Source organism: Lathamus discolor, chromosome 1 (genome assembly GCF_037157495.1).
Source record: "Lathamus discolor isolate bLatDis1 chromosome 1, bLatDis1.hap1, whole genome shotgun sequence".
Taxonomy (NCBI): Eukaryota; Metazoa; Chordata; class Aves; order Psittaciformes; family Psittacidae; genus Lathamus; species Lathamus discolor.
This window is the reverse complement of record NC_088884.1, coordinates 134,085,822-134,104,411: the sequence shown is the minus strand read 5'-3', so window position 1 is coordinate 134,104,411 and position 18,590 is coordinate 134,085,822. Positions and strand designations below refer to the sequence as shown.

At 35.0% G+C, this 18,590-nt stretch overlaps 1 protein-coding gene across 3 annotated transcripts in view; it reads left to right on the top strand.

Annotated features, from left to right (window-relative positions):
- Positions 1-18,585, top strand: part of MICU3 (mitochondrial calcium uptake family member 3) — a 54,068-nt gene extending 35,483 nt beyond the window's left edge. For 2 of the 3 annotated variants that reach the window (XM_065696642.1, XM_065696659.1), the window contains exons 10-14: positions 3,253-3,353; positions 4,767-4,938; positions 7,125-7,233; positions 8,200-8,357; positions 16,175-18,585. In XM_065696642.1, the coding sequence (XP_065552714.1) occupies positions 3,253-3,353; positions 4,767-4,938; positions 7,125-7,233; positions 8,200-8,357; positions 16,175-16,285 (651 nt within the window). In that variant the 3' untranslated portion in view covers positions 16,286-18,585. Of the gene's footprint in view, positions 1-3,252; positions 3,354-4,766; positions 4,939-7,124; positions 7,234-8,199; positions 8,358-11,393; positions 11,469-16,174 lie in introns of all 3 variants that reach the window. The other variant, XM_065696648.1, reaches the window with a different exon arrangement.
- Positions 18,586-18,590: the final 5 nt, after the last annotated feature.

Here is an 18,590-nt window from a genome sequence, read left to right as displayed (position 1 = left end):
AAGGTTGAGCCAGCTGGCTTTCATCCATATTCTTACCTCTCCCAGGTACTTTCACTACTGAATAATATTATAGCCATCTGTACTAAGAAAGTGGCATAAAGCTAGGTGACACTGGCATCTGTGTTGTTTCATAGCCTTTTGAGAAGGCCTTGTGTAAGTTGAAAAGGGAATTAAATAAGGTTGCTTGTGGTGGGAATCAACTTACAAGGTCTCTGCTCTTTATTCATCACGTGCAGTTTCTTTCTAGGACAGCTTACAGTACTGTTTCGGCTATTCCTAATTTGCAGCTGCACCATCCTGTTGGAATATGCTAGTTATCACTGAATTCAGTTTGTGGGTTTATTCTGAGATTTCTAAATGAAACCGGGAATCAGTAGAGTCATTATGGCTATTGAAAAAATCAGGGATTTGAAGCAAGATCTCGTTAATTCAAGGCATAATATGCATACTTCATTTTCAGAATTTGTTGCTAAAAGTGGACCATCCCTTATGGGAATAATTTAGTTTTAATCAGTCGTCTTTAATCAAAAGCTTGAAATTATTTTTGCTGAATATTAAAATAGATTTACTGCTCTTTAAGTTAGGAAATGGAGAGGAAAAGATGTTGCCATTATGCAGCAAGCCAATAATGTGACCAAAACACTTGTCTCTCGTTTGTTTCTTTACCTGTGTTTGTATTACAGTTAGTAAAGGTAAAGAGAAATGAGGCAGGGCTTTATTCTCATTTAAATGACTGCACAATATATTAGATCAAAATAGAGGCTCATTTTTATATATGGAAACAGGTGTGGTCATTTCATTTTCACTGATCTAAAATGCTAAATTCAATTTTTATGAACAATAAATAATAGTTTTAAATGATTAAGGCTTTTTTTTTTTTTTTTATCCTTACCCCTTCAGAGAGAGGATTTATTTAATGCTGTCAAGTGCAGAAGGAGCACAGGAATAATTTTCAGCTGCCTGCAGTTCTGCAGAGAGGCATACTGGGTTGAGTTTCTGAGGTGCGGATTTTGTTTGGGTTTTACTCTTTTAGAGAGGTTGACCAAATTGAAATTGTGAAAAGACTTACAGATTGTATTTTTTAAATAGTTCTTTAAATATGGGTGAATGCAGCCTAATTCTAAGGTTTTGAAAATTTATTTGCAATATTAAAGTCTGTAATTTAACATTTGATACCTTTTCAGGGTACTTGAGGGATATTGTTTGAATGTGCTTAGGGACTTAATTGCTTAAAAGACATAATAAATCAGGGTATCTGCATTTCAATATATTGTGTCCTGTAGTGGAAGGTAACAGTATTAAAAGACAAATAGTGATTACTTCTCTGAATTAGTTTGCTCACTTGAAGAGTGGAGCTGTCTTAATTGAAGAACATGAAATATCTTTCTGCCTCCATGTACACTATGTCATCATATTTCTCCCTGGAGAAGAATATGAGGATAAAGAGGAAGCTAGAGTACATGTAATACAAACTTGAGAATCTTAAACCGATTAGACTAAAGTACAGAAAAGTCTCTCTCACTTCTTTTGTTGGCTGTTGAAAGGAGGGGGTTTGTGTTGTTACTGCCTAATGTTTTTCCCTGTTGTTGATACATGAATACTCCTAATGGGTATTGCAGTTTACATTTTTTACAAATCAGTACGTAAATTTGAAATTAATATAGTATATTTCAGAGAATGTAGGTATGAAATAGTTTTTCCTGGTACATGATGTTGAATTACTGCATACTGTTTAAAATTTCTTTCCTGGTTTCTTCATGTAGAGATTCTCCATCTGCTATAAATTTTACTTATAGCCTCTTCTGTTATGAAATAAAGTCAGACTTAAAGGACCCTTTAAGTCCAGCTTGCAGGTTCATATATGCAGATCTTCACAGATATGTATAAACAGATTTTTGTACTTATAGTAAATCACATAGGTTCATGATCTATGACTGTGGTGATAAATTAGTAGTTACATCTCCCATACGTACTAGGTTTCTGTACTGCGTATTCTGTTTTGTACTTTAACAGTAGAGTTAGTAGGCACACTTTGAAAAAATACTGTGTTGCTGATGGGTGGTAGCTTGCCTAGGAAGAGCAGAGACTACTGGCTCCCACTCTTTGCTTTACTTCTGTCTTGCATTTGTATGAAAGAGGAGAGCTCAGATAGAAGGTTCTCCCTAGGCAGGTGCAGCAAGGAGACTAAGTATAACAGCCTTTTGAACTTCAGATGTTGGCAGACACACATTAATGCAAGACGGACATTGCCATGGTGGCTGTGGCTTATTTAAGACCGTTTTATTGCTGACTTGTATTACTAGCTCTTCAGTGTATCAAGAGTTTCTTTTGTAAAAGAGGTAAAATCAGTGCATAGACATGACATTAGGGGTAATGAGTATGCAGTAAAAAAGTGGAATGTTGCACAGTCACTATACACAGATGATAGTTATTTCTGTTTATATGCGTGTCTTCTTATTTACAACTCTCTTGCTATTGCAAATGGTCAAAATTAGTTGCCATTACTATTCTAATTCTGTGCCTTCAAATATGGTAGTTACTTATTAAGGAAATAGTATGTGTTCAAAGATTCATGTGTGATGCAGAGACCACATACTCGATAGATAAGGAACATTCTTTAGAGAGTGAGTCAGAATTACTTCATTATTTCAAAATTTCTTACAATTCTGTTGTTTTAAATATATTTGGGCAATAAAATTTTAACTGTCATTGTCTGCTACTTATAGAAAAGAATATATAAAGAACACCTGATTGATATGAATAGGTTTGAAATACAATCCCATACTTAATAATTTAGAAATATAAAATAGGAGTATATGAGGTAACGTTCCTTAATTTCTTTGTATTTGAATAATAGAAGGGAAAGGAGATGGTGTAATCAAAGGGATTTATTTTTATGGTTTACCTCAGCTGACCAGAACATCTTTTTTTGTTTGTTTTTCTTTTTTTTCCCCCCAGGTTTCTGGTTTTCTTTTTCATGCTTTTTCCCTTTCATTGTAGTTTCCATTCCATTATATTGCTGTTTTAAGTGTTTCCTGCTAAATGCAATTAATAGCCGAATGCCATTTTGAGTGAAAATTGCATGACTAAATTCAGTTAATGTTTCTTAATACAAAACTCTTTTTTCAGACCGTGAACATAAACCACAAAATCTTTTGAGAGAAATGTCTATTGTGATGATAGGCATTCTCAGATTATACTTCTGTAACTAATCCAATCATGGCCTTTAATTTTTTTATTCTAATATTTAAGCGTGCTGATGATATTTCAAGTTCGCTGTCAGATACTACACTGCTTGTACACTTTTTCGGCAAGAAAGGAAAAGCTGAACTGAACTTTGAAGATTTTTATAGGTGAGTCTCAACTTTATCAATTCCCTGTAAAATACACTTGCGTACTTGGTCTAATTAATACGTATTATATTACTATACTATATTATATTACTCAGACATACATAAAGTTTATGTTCCCTTTGTGTGCATATTATATATGCAAAGAACAAAATAAATCAGTAAGTCTACCAACAAAAAAAATCCTGTACTAATGCTGCCACATTTGCAAATTTGGTTAGCACTTGTGTACATAGTTGGTTTGGGGTCGAAAGATTATACTTCAGCCCATCTTTATTGTATACAGGAACCCTTCTTGAATTTTAATTAGTTTTATTTTCTTCCCCTGTTTTTCAGTGCTTCAAAAAAAACTTTGTGTGCATCTTTACTCTTAGGGACATGTATAAATGTGAGGATTTTTCTGAATATGTTGTGTAGGCACCTTAGAACAACCTCCTTTGGGAAGAAGTGAAAACACAGTGGAAGCTATCAGCTTAATTATTACACCAGTTAAAAGAGAGTTTAAAAATATAGGGAGAGTGCCATAAAAACAAAGCCATAAAACTGTTTCTGTGTAATTGATGGATACAGTATTTACTGAAATATTAGTAAATACTCCCTATACCTATTGTCTTTATAGCTATCACTTAACTGTGCATTCTAATCAATCAGATGTTTGTAAAATTGTGAAAACTATGTTATCAAAAGTATTCAGTATTTCACATAATACTAAAAACTGTGTCATTAAGTGAAATTGCGATGTGAGTTCAAAACAACAACCAGAAAAGATGGTACTTTTTCAAAACTCATCTAGTTAAAATATCCATCTGTTGCTGTAAGATGTTGTGAATGCTAAAGAGGTCAAAACCTAGAAGACATGTTCTAGTGTAAAAGAGGGAGCTATCAAGTTTTATTCAGTGCCACTTTACTAGCTCAGAAAAATCATTAAACTATGGATTGGGAAATACTGTTGTATGTTTACCTTGCACTTACACTTTTGCCGAGACATCCTTTTGATTTTAACTCTTCGTAGTTCCTGGAAGTCAAGTTATGTATTGGTAAGGAGTGTTGCAGACAATGTCTACAGGATGGGAACCTTTGTGAGCCTCTTGACAAGGAAGTTACAGGTTGACAGTTGGATAAGCTCCCAGTGCAGTACTGTGATTAGAGAGCTAATTCCATCCTTGGGCTGTATAACTAGAACATCAAGCAGAATCAGGGAAGTTATATTTCCTGTTTATATGTAGCTGGTTTTATACTTAACCCAGTTTTGGTGTCCAGGATATACTAAATATGTTGTTAATCACAAGAATTTAAAGAAATATTCTAAGAAGAGTGAAGAATTTAAAAAAAAAAAAACAGGGTTAGATTGAAAGGACATGAATAGTACAAATGCAAGGTACTACTGCTTGTTCCTATTTATGTTTGTGCTTACAGATTTATGGATAACCTACAGACAGAAGTTCTAGAGATAGAATTCCTTTCCTACTCTAACGGGATGAACACCATTAGTGAGGAGGACTTTGCCCATATTCTTTTGAGGTATACAAATGTGGAAAATACATCAAGTTACCTGGAAAACATGCGCTGCAGGATTCCTGAAGAAAAGGTAATTGTTTAGCTACAAGGACAGCAGTGGGCCACAGCATCCAGTCCCAGTGTCATTTACAGGAAAACAGCCTTGTTGGACTGAATGTGATTCTGTCACTAAATTAATTTGAACCAGGATTTTATTGTGATCATAAACTGTCTCATGTTTATCAGATTACATCCTGAATAAAATGTAGAAGAGTAAATAGCAGAGAATTATGTTCCATAGGATTTAGGCCGTAATGTTTTTGAAGTTTAGGTAACAAAGCTTTGTATTACATAAATATTCACTTTAAGCAGCAGGAACCATGAGACTTGAAAAAGAACCATTTTTTAGCAATGAGGGGTTGGTTTTCTTCTGTTTTGCATGACCACTGGAATAGCACCTCTTCAGAAATAATTGACATTCTTTGTCTAGTTGTTTATAGTCTTAATAATGGATCACTTCTATATAATTGTTGATGGGTATGTAGTTCTTACTAATTGCTGAAGAGAGAAAAGGTAATAAAAACAGTAAAGGTCATGAGGTCCTTCATTTGTTTAACAACCAATGTGTTGTCAGAAGTGTACCTGAGAGAAAAGCAGTGGCAACTATGTATCAATGGTGATCAGTAGGATAATGTTAAAAGTAGCCCTTCAAATAGAGGATGTTTTGGATATACTCCTTTTGTTTGTGTTGGAAAGATAGATGTTTCCTAGAAATGTAACTCTTTGAATAGCTATATATTTTAATAGCATTGACAGCAGAGCTTGTGAAAAAAGGTAAAAAATCAGTTTGGACAGTTTTGGTTTGGTTTTGGGTTGTGTTTTGTTTGTCTGTTTGTTTTTTCTTTTTTTCTTTGAGGAATTGTATTGTAATTTCAGTCTACAGAGGAATTAAGTTCAGTCAGCTGACCTGATAGAAACACACCTTAAAAATCAACAGCTTTCTGTTCAAGTAGCTGGATTTTCCTATTCTTCTTATGATTGAACAGCAAGTAGGTCCACTGAGAGGTGAATGTAGCTGGGGGATAGAAAGGGAAAGCAGGGCGGTCTCTTTTGCACCAGATTTAAGACAAAGTGGTAAGATTGAGACCTAAAAGGTCTGCACAGCATTCAATATTCAAAGCCAAGACAGTGCACCAGAAGTGGTACAAAACTCTTTTCGCATGATTTGCAGATGTGGTTGTTTTTTTTTGTTTAGGGTGGAATGAAGATTTCCATATATATGGGAATCTGGAAAAAATACGTTTTGGGGTTTGTATAGCAATGACATCTTAGGTAACTGAAAAATTACAGTTGTAGGTATAAAGAAATACTTCTTTGAATGGCAAAGGTTGAATAAGTAAATATAGACACTGTCTTTTAAACCAGGGAAGTAGTCTTGGAAGTTCATCTCTTAAGTCTTCTAATGCCACTATTCTGATGGCAAGCCTTCCACAGTAGTTTCCTCTTCTTGATCTCTTGTGGGACCATCAGTTAAGGAATACTTCCACGAGAAAGCTGTGACATGCAGTTACAGGTTTGCTTATGCTGCATTCTGGGAATACCCTGGTACTTGACCAGTAACATACATCAGTATGTCATACACTATACCTCCCATAAGTGAAAAAAGATGTTGCCATTTTTCATAGCTTCTTATCACTGGCTTGCTAAATGCACTGTCAGTACAGTGGAAAAAGTAAATTCCCAGGCTTTTGAGAATGGACTTTGCATCTTACTGCCATGGAGGCGCTGTTCATATACATGCACTTTTTACACTTGTAATAACATTATAATTTGGAAATTATAAAATGTACGCTCTGTTTTGTTGCAGTGATACACTGCAATACTAATGCAAACCTAGGGATTCCATTTAGAAGAAAAATTAGTCTAAGCTGTGAAGTAATAGGCAGCTACTCTCACAGTTGGCGATATTAATCTTCCGTGGTGCTGTATGTAGAAGCCTCTAAAGCAACACGATGATTATTTGGCGTAGTGCAGTCATGTTAAAATGTTCAGATGGCATGCTGCCTGCTCACAGGATGTTTTCCTCCTTTTACTAACTAGATGCCAAGCAATGATTCATTTAAGCTGGCATCTTGGATTGCTACAAATAACAGCTCCTAAAGAAAGTCTGTGCATTTTTAACAGCATTGATAGGCATGTGTAACTGCAAGGTTTATGTATTCAGTTGTCACCACTGCTAATAATTCTTCTGGTGCATGTTGTGTTTCCATTTTTTAGGGTATCACATTTGATGAGTTTAGATCATTTTTCCAATTCTTGAACAACCTAGAAGACTTTACAATTGCAATGCAAATGTATAATTTTGCAAGTCGTTCCATAGGTCAAGGTAAGTATATTCATATAAAAATTTGTTGATAAAGATACACAGCTGTTGACAAAACTACAAAAATGCTTTGGAATTCGTAGTTTGTAGTTTTAATGTCTCAGGTAAATGGCTAAAAAGGCTAGGAGTCCAGCTTTGAAAGGAAAAGGCTCAGGTATATCATAAGAGGTATGATAAAGGTTTACAAAGAAGTCATATAAGGGCTGGATAAGCTGAATGCAGAATAGTTAGTCACCACATCCTACAATGTAAGAGTTAGGAGACACTTGATGACACCAGTAAGAGATCAGTTTGAAGCAAATACAAGCATTTCTTTACACAGTGGGCATCTGGAACCTGACCTTCTACAAAGGTTGTAGAAGGAAATGGTGTCAGAAGGTCTGAAGAGGGATTAGACTGATTTTTGAACAACTCAGTAAGCGGGTGCTGAGAGAACTAGGCAGGTATCTTCTGACTAAAATCATTAATAACAATAGTTAAGATGGTTGGGGAGAGCAGGTGAACAGTACATGAACTGGTCAGACTTCTGTGCTGTCTTCAAGTAGCATCCTCATGGGTCTGACACAGTCACACAAGCATAATCCTACTTCATGTGGCCCTACCAAAGGACTATACTGATTTCTGTGTGCTCTGTTTCTTAGGTTCTGTTTTCAGATGGCAATTAAGTAGATGCCATTGGTATATATGTAACGTAAGTTTAATTAAGATACTCTAATTTTGTTATTACATACAGTATATGGGCTCTTATCGTTTGTATAAAATGATTGGTACCAATTAAACAGCTTCATTTTATATCAGTTGACAACTACTTGGCTTAGAATTGTGAAATTCAATCCTAATTTTCACATTTTCTTTTTTTGGACTGCTTAAAGCCTCAAAAGTTTACTTGTATTTCATAATAGGTTGTCACAAAGTACAATTAAATTCATTATATGTTTTGTTCTTTCTTCTGATGTTCTCTTTATGCAGACGAATTCAAACGTGCTGTGTACGTAGCCACAGGTGTGAAGCTTTCACCACATTTGGTGAACACTGTGTTCAAGATTTTTGATGTTGACAGAGACGACCAGTTGAGTTACAAAGAATTTATTGGCATTATGAAAGACAGACTCAATCGAGGGTTTAGGGTAAGGATTCTAATTTTTATAGTTATCTTAGTTGACTTTACTGCTTCTGCTATATACTTTAGCACCTGTAGTACCAGTATGTTGCAAACATGCAACGCATGTTTAAAAGCATATGTTTTATAGAAATCTGGATCAGTATATAAGATAAATTCCTTCTTAAATTCTTGACTTTTTTGTTAGGAAACAATACATAGAGTACCTTTATAGTACATAAACTAAATCGGAAATGGGAAATCCTCTGCATACTGTTGCTTCTTTGGTATTGTGTGATTGATAGATAGACATTAAGAATTTTGACACGGTCGTTTATAATGACTGGGTTGTTTGCAGGGAAAAGAGAGTTTGTCTCTCTTGGACTCTGGCAGTTTAGTTAAAGGGTAGCCTCTTCTAAAACATTATTTAAAGTACCAGGTGTTGGTAATGACTGTCGAAAAGAGTTGCAGCAGAAGATAGTTTTAATTTTCAAATAAACAATTGCTGAAGAATGCTATATTCTAGTTCAGAGATGCTTTTGAATAATTTACCCGTCTATCTTATATGTTAAATTTATTATAAGGTAGAGGGCTGGAAATTACTTGCAGAAGCTTTTCATAGGGAGCAGCTCTTAAATCACACCTTTTAGGTGAATGTATAGGCCTTGCTGCCATCTTCAGGTTCTGTGTAGTACAGGGGAATTTTATAGTAGCAGAAAATTTTTCATTAGAATGTGATCAATAAAAGTCACTTTTTCTTTTCTTCACATGGCAGATGTTAACATTTTTTTACCAAATGTAAAATGGTGTTCTTCCTGACAACGTAATCACTTAGACATAAATCTGAAACACTATCATAGTTCCTGAATTCACATTCCAGTATGTTACTTCTGTATTACAATTTTACTCATTTTTAGTTAGCTTCTTCAATATAATTTTAGAACTTTTTGTGAAGTTGTGTTGAGTCTAATAGTCTACTTGTTATTGTAATATTATGATCAAATGTAAAATGCATTTGTAACAAACTTATTTCTTTGTTGGTCCTCAGTTCCTCTTATTATGGTGTGGGAATGATGATTGTTTCATAACTTGTTTCAAAATGTTCAGCTGTATGTTTTAATTGTTTACTAATTGTAAGTGTGCAGTGTATGTTTAAAAAGAAAACAGTCTGCTTACTAAGTAATTCTTGTAAATGTATTACATGTTTCAATTTCACAAAATGCATGACAGAAATCACATATCCTGAAGAATCTATATCATACAGCGCTGTTCAGTCTTTTGCATGTGTCTTTCTTTTGCATAGGCCACTATAAAACATTCCAGTGGTCTGTAAAAGAACTGTAAAGAATAGCCAAGGATGTACAGAAGAATAGCACCATCTTTCATAACTGAAATGTCTAATTTTGGGTTGGACATGAGATCCCCTGGTTTGCACAGGAGATGATAATGATTTTGGTCCTATAATTCAGTTATATTCAGACATGCCTACATGCATATTTGTTAGATTATTCAGAAAAATGCATTCCCTTCACTAATCATTAGTAGTCCAGGACAATTATAGTACCAAAATTAAGAATCACAATTTCCAGTAAGTTTTCCTTAAGCATCACACAAACACGATTTTTCCAAGAGTGGGTAGTAGTAAAAACTGCAAAAATTTGCCTTTTCTTAGTTTAATATACTAAAAAAATACAGTATTTTAATATACTAATTATATTAGTGTAACTAGTATGATCAGTATAATTACAATTATACTAATTACTAGTATATTCAGTTTAATAAACACCCGTCTCCAACCCCAATCTCACTTTAGAATGAAAAGAAGAAAACACCCAAGAACCTTTTGCCCAGAACAAACTGGTGGAAAGCATCATTAATTACTTTCTATTCTTTGTACATTAGAAGTTACATAGCATTTAGCTTGGCCAGAACAAGTAAAATTTACCCTCTTACTCCTACATTGTGGTGGCTCAAGTGTTGTCTTGTTCCAAATTAAAACTAACAAATCACTAACCTTTTTTGTTAACAACTGTGTTTTGAATCCGTATTAAGATTGGTCAGTTCTGTTACACAGATAAAAGAACATTATAACCTCTGTCTGTGCAGTATTTTGTAGCAACATGGAAATTTTTACCATGAGAAACTGAAGCCTGTTTATAAAGTGTAAACACCCAATTTTAATGTTAAGTACCTTACAATTAATGTCTGCCCAAAGCATTGTAGTCTTTTATTACCAATCCAAAACCATCTAAAACTAACAGTTTAAAACAGGCCTATAATTTGAAGTATGATTTTACAATTATCATCTTAGTAATTCAACTTTTTAAAAAAGTTGTTTTACTAAAATGTTTGCCCAGAAGAAACTGGAGGGCATCACAGAGCTTGGTTACTAGGGCCATGTATTTTGTAGTTATATAGTCTGACTACAGCAAATGTATTTAAGAGCAAAGTTTTGCACAAGTCCAGTGAAACTGGAATTCTGAAAGGTCAGTCAGTCAGCTTTGTCCTTTTTGAAGTTCAGCCATAGACCTGAGATCAGGTACTACCCCATATAGGAACATAATAAATACTCATATTTTAGCTATGATTTGGGAAAGGAAAATGTCTTAAAGAGTTTGTCAAATGAAATTTCTTTTTTTCTGGAATATAGTATTATAATCTGAAACCTTTTTTGGTTTTAGTAGTTTGAAACAAACTAATATATTAAGCTGCCATCAAGCGGTCAGTCAGGGTATTGCCATAAACTTACTAACTTATTATGCAGATATTAAAAGCTTTATTTTTGCTTGATGTTTGGTTTAAAATAGTTTTTTCATGTCTTTTTTATTTAAAAATATATATGAAGATTCCCTTTCCTTTTTAAATTCAATTTTTTAAACTGAATTATCTGGAACATGATTAAATGATAAACGTTTTACCTAGCACAAACTATACTGTATCTTCTAGCTATTCATCACTTAAAGCCATTTTTTTGTATTTTCATGATACTGTTGTCTTATGCTTACCTCTGGCTGCCTTCACATGTTGTCTGCATCTGCGCACTTCTCCATCTTCTGCTCCACAGGGCTACAAACCTATACAGAGGTATACTACTTTCAAATCCTGCGTGAGGAAGGAACTCTATAGCAGATAAATGACGGTATGTGTTAGCCACCCAGTCTGAGTGTGCTGGCATGCTTGCAGGAATGGCTGAATGTTAAACTGTCACTGTTTTGTTTCCCATTCCAAAATGCAGGAATAGGTTATCTGAGTGTAAGCACTGTAGTAGCTCAAAGTGTCACGTAGTTTTGACTGAAGCAATAGAATTTTGTTCTGGAATTGGCAATAACTGACTTGTGCCATCACTGTTTTGTAAACCAGCTGAGATTTTGTACTATGTTTGAAATAAGGAAAAGTATTCTTTCATAGTCTCTGTTGCTGTTTTCCATCTGTCCTGTGACCACTTTATAAGTAATTTCTTGGGTACCTGTAGCTAAGAAGTATTTAGCAGTGAAGATTATAGAGGCAGATTTTTCTTCTTGAGAGACTGTTAGTAACTTGTTTCTAGTTCAATTTAGACTTTTGAAAGCGTTAATGTGGTTTTAGCTCAATTAATGCTATATCAGCAGTTTTCAAAAATCAGCACCACCATGGCTGTTTCTGCCTATCCACTACATGAATATTATTCTTACAATTAGGTTGTACTGTGGGTTTCAGTGTAAAAACTGGGGTGTGCATATTCTGTAGCCAGCACTGTAACTGTTTGGCACATGGTGGATGCAGCAGAAATGTGCTAGTAGACATTTCTCTCACATAAAGTGAGAGTTTGCTCCTTTGCAATTTAAGGTGTTGGTGCCAGCAAATTTTTCCTGTTTATATTTGCAGTAGTTGCTACAAAGGCTGTTAAGAGCTAACAAAGAGATGTATGCCATGACAAGCAAGGTCTCATGGCCGGTGGTCTCTTGTGAATGGACCTCATGGGGTAGTCAGCACATCTTGTGCTCCTGAGCCAGGAGGGTTTGACTGTAATCAAGCCTAATAAAATTAGCTTGGTGACAAAAAGAGAGACTGTGGTAAAAGCATCAGGTTACATACATCAACAGCTTGACAGAGATCTGAATTCAGGCCATAAATTAATTCGTATTTTGAGACGGTGTAAACAGGGAAAAGAAATGCACAGTGGAGATTCATAAAGGGAGATTTTGTTCACTCTGTATAAAGTCATTCTCAAGAAAAAAAAGACCAAAGTTGAACAATAGTATGTCTACACTATGCACTGGGAGGCAGAGAAACCAGGTGAGTTCTCACAGCACAGACTTGGCTACAAGCAGCCTCACTGACATAGTGTAGAGGTTGCTGGTTATATACTCTGCTCTTTTTCCCACCTGGAGCTCCTGGATGCTGTTAAGAAAAACGCTTCTTCTACCTAAGCTGCCTTGTGTGGGTCTGTATCAGATACCTCTTACCTGTGCCATGAAGAATACAGCGTAAGCCTTGTTGACTTACATAATAATCCTTCTTCCCTGCTGACACATTAGTTGGCTACTGCTCTTCACTTGAGCAACTGCTTCTTCTCTGTTATCATGAGTTACAGTCACATACTAATTTCTTAGCTATTAGGAATTCCGTTTTGTGCAAAACATTACATAACTTAGAATCATAAAATAGGGTTGGAAAGGACCTTAAGACCATCTAGTTCCAGCCCCCCTGCCATGGGCAGGGACACCTCACACTAAACCATGTCACCCAAGGCTCCATCCAACCTGGCCTTGAACACTGCCAGGGATGGAGCATTCACAACTTCCTTGGGCAACCCATTAAAGTGTTTCTTCAGTTTGTTGTAAACTTTAGTAAAAGTTCATTGCAAGTGTCAGTTAATGGTATGGAAACTTTAGCCAAAACACGTGTGAAGTGATTTGGTGTGTGTTACTGCTGAGGAGAACAGAAGTAGTCCTGTCTTTGCTGTACAGTGTAGAGTGAAAGTAGATTTACATCATTCTAGAAATAATTATTTTCCATTTAGTCTATAAATTGAAAAGATAATAAAGATTGAATCATTGTAGATTTGAAATTGAACAATTTCAGTTGGGTAACTAAATTTCCGTTCGATGTACACAGAAACATAAATGTATGTGAAATAAAAAAACCTGCTGCACCTGCATCCCAAACTTAGGTCCAGTGCAATTACTATTTAATTTACTTTGTTCCACATATAAATGTACAGCTCACTGGGCTTTGATATACTTTCTGTGGTAAATGTAGAACTCTGATGAGAGATTAAGATGCTTGGCATGTGTACCACAGATTACACTATGCTTTGAATCTGCACCCTGAAAAGTGACATACAGCACATAGTGCTGTACATTACGTATCTCCAAATTGAACTAACTCAATTTACTTCACAGTGTAAAGCATGTTATACCCTTGTAATAAATAATTAAAATCTCTCCTTCGGGAACAACTGTACAAAGCTCTGTGTGGTCCAAACAGCTGGTGGCGTTCTCAGAGAGCTTGTCTTCCTGCATTGCCCTCCATGCAGGGCACACAGCCTGACTCAGCATCAGCAGGTATTCCTTTGTGTACACTGCAGGGAGAACAGAAGTAAACATGTTAGTAGAGAAATGCCTGCCAGAGCAGAGAGAACTCCACTTTGAATGTTTTATGGAAGGGAAATTTCTAACAAAGCCCTTTCAGAGTGCATTTCAAAAAAAAGTTGCTAGTGGCCAACTTCAGGAGGAATTCAGGTCCATCTGAAAGTCCTGTTTGTGTGCTCAGTAGCTGCAGTAATTTTTATTTTGTTGACTTCCAAAGTATTGAAAGTAACTATTACATGTCACAAATATATATCTAGAAATTAAGTTGTATGTCCCAGTAATTCCCCCAAAATCTTAAGATTTTTGCATTAAAATAACTCTTTTCTAGATTTTGCGGGGTTTCTAAATTTTTGAGTAAAGGTTTTTAGGAAATAATAGTTAATAGCTAAAAATAGTATCTTGGGACTGATTGAGGAAGGAAATTTCATTTTGAGAAAGACCTGAAAGACTGAAGCATGGATTCGGAACCTCATTTCCAGGCATGTTTCAATAATACATTGCTGTCTTCTGTAAATATTTCATTCAGTCAAGTGAGATTAAATTTGTCACGTAGTTATTATTTTGAAAGCTTGTAATTTCCATACTTTTCTAGTTCACAGTAGTTAAATGCATCTGGAATAAGAGATAGCTTAAAAAAAAAAGACCCAAACCTGAAGAGGCTGTTGCTTTTCTCTTTAAATCTGAGGAAGTGAGAAGTATGTGGTAGGCATGCCTTACTGACTCATCTTAAAAAGGTAACTGGAAATTACAGAACTCAGGCTTTTCATTCTAAACCTGCCGAGAACTTTAAAAACATACCTGTATACAGTGGGAGGAAAATGTTCAGTGAAATGTGAAAGCATTGCAGAGACTGTGGACAAAATGTTCTCTCTATGGATTTGGTACACTACGTGTAGATACAACAGTGCATACATTAGAAATAAGTAGACAAACAGTTAATATACTCCAGTGTTTCTCTTAATGATTTTCATGAACATTTGTCTGAACCTGTTTCATAGAATAAAAAATAAATGCATGTACTAAAGCACTGCTTAATTAAACTGAACGTGCTTTTGTTAAATAATGCAATGCATTTTGCAAGTAATGCTTTCCTTTTTTTTATAAGACTATAAATCTCAACTAAATTATGTATTCATGTAAGTACTGTTTCTAATATTTCATGTAAAGTCTGGATTATATACTGCTGTGGTTTAGTTTGTTTTCTGAATCTTTACAACTTCTCTATAATATTCTATGGGTTTTAATTATATGAGTGATGAGAATAAGTGAATGTAGGCTTCATTCTCTAATGGGCAGGTTTAATGTACTGCAGTGTTGCAGTATTTTTAACATCGTAGTTCAATCAGACCAAGCTATCAGACAATCTCTCACCCTTTGTGTCCTGGTTTTGGCTGAGATAGAGTTCATGTTCTTCCTGTTTTGGTGGGGTTTTTTCCCCAGTTCTCTCTCCCATTCCACTGGAGGGGCTGGGAGTGAGCTAAGTGCTGTGTAGTGTCTAGCTGCCTGCCAAACTAAGTCTCCTAGGACTTAAATTGTAATCCATTTTCGAAATTGAAATTGCTTGTAAATGCTTCTGACTTACCTATAGCAATTACAATTCCTATTCCTCCCTTAGCTTCTTTCCCTAGTTGCTTTAATAGTCTCTCTCCATTTTTCGATACTTACTATCAAAATAAGCTTGTGAAGTTAGGAACAGTGGAAGAAATAAGGAGATCCAGTGATAACTATGGATAGCATAGAGTCCAGTGAATCTTCCAGGCCAGCCTTTGGCTGGTATTCCTCTCCACTCAGTGGGCACTCATTAACAGTGCTGAACCACAATGCAGTTTAGGATTAAGGTAACCTAGTTTAATAATACATATTGTGTTTGACTTCTGTTGATGCCTCAGTTTCATGAACATCAGTAATTTTCTATTTTTTATTTGGTGTTATAGGTGACCTTTTTAGTACAGTGTCAATGCAAAGAAGCAAGAAACAAAACTAGAGACAGCAGGACATACGTGAATAAAAAGGAAGCCCTTTCTTGCAACTTTTAATATAAATAGGCTATTTTTTGAATGCTAACTGTGTGCTGTGAGGTGAGGATGCATTTTGAATACCTGTGAATGGATTTATAACCCTCATTTACAGAAGAGCTATCGAAGTATTTGATCTTCATGGTTTTAATATTAAAACATATATTAGTGTGTATGAGTGTGTAAAATTTAATGTAGTATTAAGGAATTTAATGAACAATATCTTTTTCCAATTGTATGTTTTTCACTTTTCATAGGAGACTCCAAAATATGGTTGGAAGGATTATTACTCTTGCGTGATGACTGTAACCAGCGAACACCTCAGAGATCTGTGGAAGCAGTTTCGGAGACGAGATACGCTGAGATAAAGGAAGAAAGAATGATTATCTGCACTGGCTAGAACTATTTATCTCTATGAATTCCTGATGAAGAATAAACTAACCCAGGTGAATTGTGAATCTTACAGCTGCAGTAGAAAACACAGGACTTCTTTTCCACTTAGTCTAGTGATCATCAACTCTTACAACTGCTTTTCAGTATGTATTTTATTTAAATGATGAACTATCACGATTGGCAGAAATCTTTTTCTTAAGAACGTTTTGAATATATTTTATTATTTTGAGATAAAATTGCAATTTAAAGGAAAAGATAAATAAGTTTTACACCTGGGTAGGCAGATGTGGCAATGAAGAGAAACTGCAGCAGCTTAGACTGTGAATTTTCTTTCAGAAGAGGACTATGAAAAGTTTGTGCAAAATTGGCAATGAGAATGCATTAAGTAGCATAACAGCTATGTACGAGTTGAATGGACAAATTAAACTCTTAGAAGCTATTATTTTAAAAAGAGTAAAGCTGTTATGGTTATAATGTGAATGATAGGTATTTACCTAGGGAAGGTACTGTATGGACTCTGATGTTCAGATTCTCCAAGTCTTACTATTACATTCAGTAACTTATCCTTTTAAAAAAATAGTATAGATTTTAGGATGTCTTATGAGAAGTATGTCAAAAAATCAAAATGTTCAAATTCATGTTAAGTAATACACACTTTGTAGTATTTATTACAAATTTTATCGCCATACATACAAATTCACAGATACATTTCTGGTAGAGTAAAACTTCATGTGTTTCTTGTGAATAGTGCACTTTTCTATGAAGTGGCACTGAGTAGAAATTATAGCTGTCTAATTTGCTACTCTGGAATGCAGTGCCTGGAAAATAGATAATAACTTGTGCTTGTGTTAAACAACAAAGCAAAACAAAACATGAATGCATGCATCAGTACAGAGCAACACTAAGTAATATTATTTGAATACTGCACATCGAATATTGCATATCAAATATTAGACACAAATTAGGCTTTACAAAGGTCATGGAGACTACAGGCAGGCAGTAGCCACTATGCCCTTTCATGCCCTGTAGGCTTAGATGTTACTGAAACACTGGTAAGGACACTGTTAACATTTGTTTTTTGTATTCTCTAAATTTTTTTTGCTGTCCAGCAGCATCATTTTTCCTTACTCCCTTTCAATATTATTGGTATGTGGTATCAATTAAACGCACAAAACCATGAGCACCTATTTCTTGCATCCTTCTTCGAAAGGTTTGCTGGGCATTAAATAAGTCTGTACCTATTGAGGAACAATCTGTGCCTTGAAGTATTTCTAGCTGAATACACACAGACTAAAACTAATGTCAATTAAGTTGTTATCAGAAAGGCAAATATATAGTGGAGTCAGATAATTAAAATACAACCAAAATAATGGTTTTAAATCTTTCATTACTCAAAATGCATGAAAGCAAACTTTGCAAAATTCTGTTTAGTGCACGTGTTGCTCAAATACCATCTAATTATCATGTGAATAGCAAGGATGTATAGCATCTGTGTAAGTGCAGCTAAGTTTAGAAGTGCATAATTTATAATAAGGTTTACCTCTGCTAAAAAATTAAAACGAGAAGGAAGGTGGGTTTTAAGAAATACCACACTCGGCATTTTAGAAAATAAAAATGTGCTACATGTGTCTTTCATCCGAGAAAAAGCTGGGTCAGAAAGCATTTGAAGGGTGCTACTTTTTAATGTTTCATGCTAGTTGCTTACAAAATATCCACCTTGGTGTCCTTAAACTACTGACAACAAGAAAATCAAATAAACTGGGATAAAGGTTTTTGAATTGATACAACAGAACACAGATAAGGCGCAATCCCTGTGTGATGATTTAGGGAATCAACTGTATTCAATGTATCGTCTTGGTACGCAGAACTGTCTCACTGCTTCTTGTCAGCATATGCAAAACCCAGATAGCTACTTCAGTGATGAAGGACAAAAAAATGGAAGAAAAGTTAGAGGGTTATTGAAGGGGTTCGCGTCATTCCTCTTCATTCGCTACTGCCCAAGCACACCAATCCTCCCCTTGGAAGCAGCAGTACCATCACCATTTTGCTCCTCCACTGCCCTAAGCAATAATGCACTTTGCTGTTATGGCTGGCTTGAGACAATTTTATCATTTTTATATGTATTTCCTAACTATAGTCACTTAATATAAAATAGAATGTGAAAGTGTCAGATTTAAGAGTATTTTTTCTCATGTTTAATAATAAGTTATTTAATATAAATATGAATATGTGCATATAGTATTGTTTATTTCAAAATAAATGCACTTGAAATTAATTTTC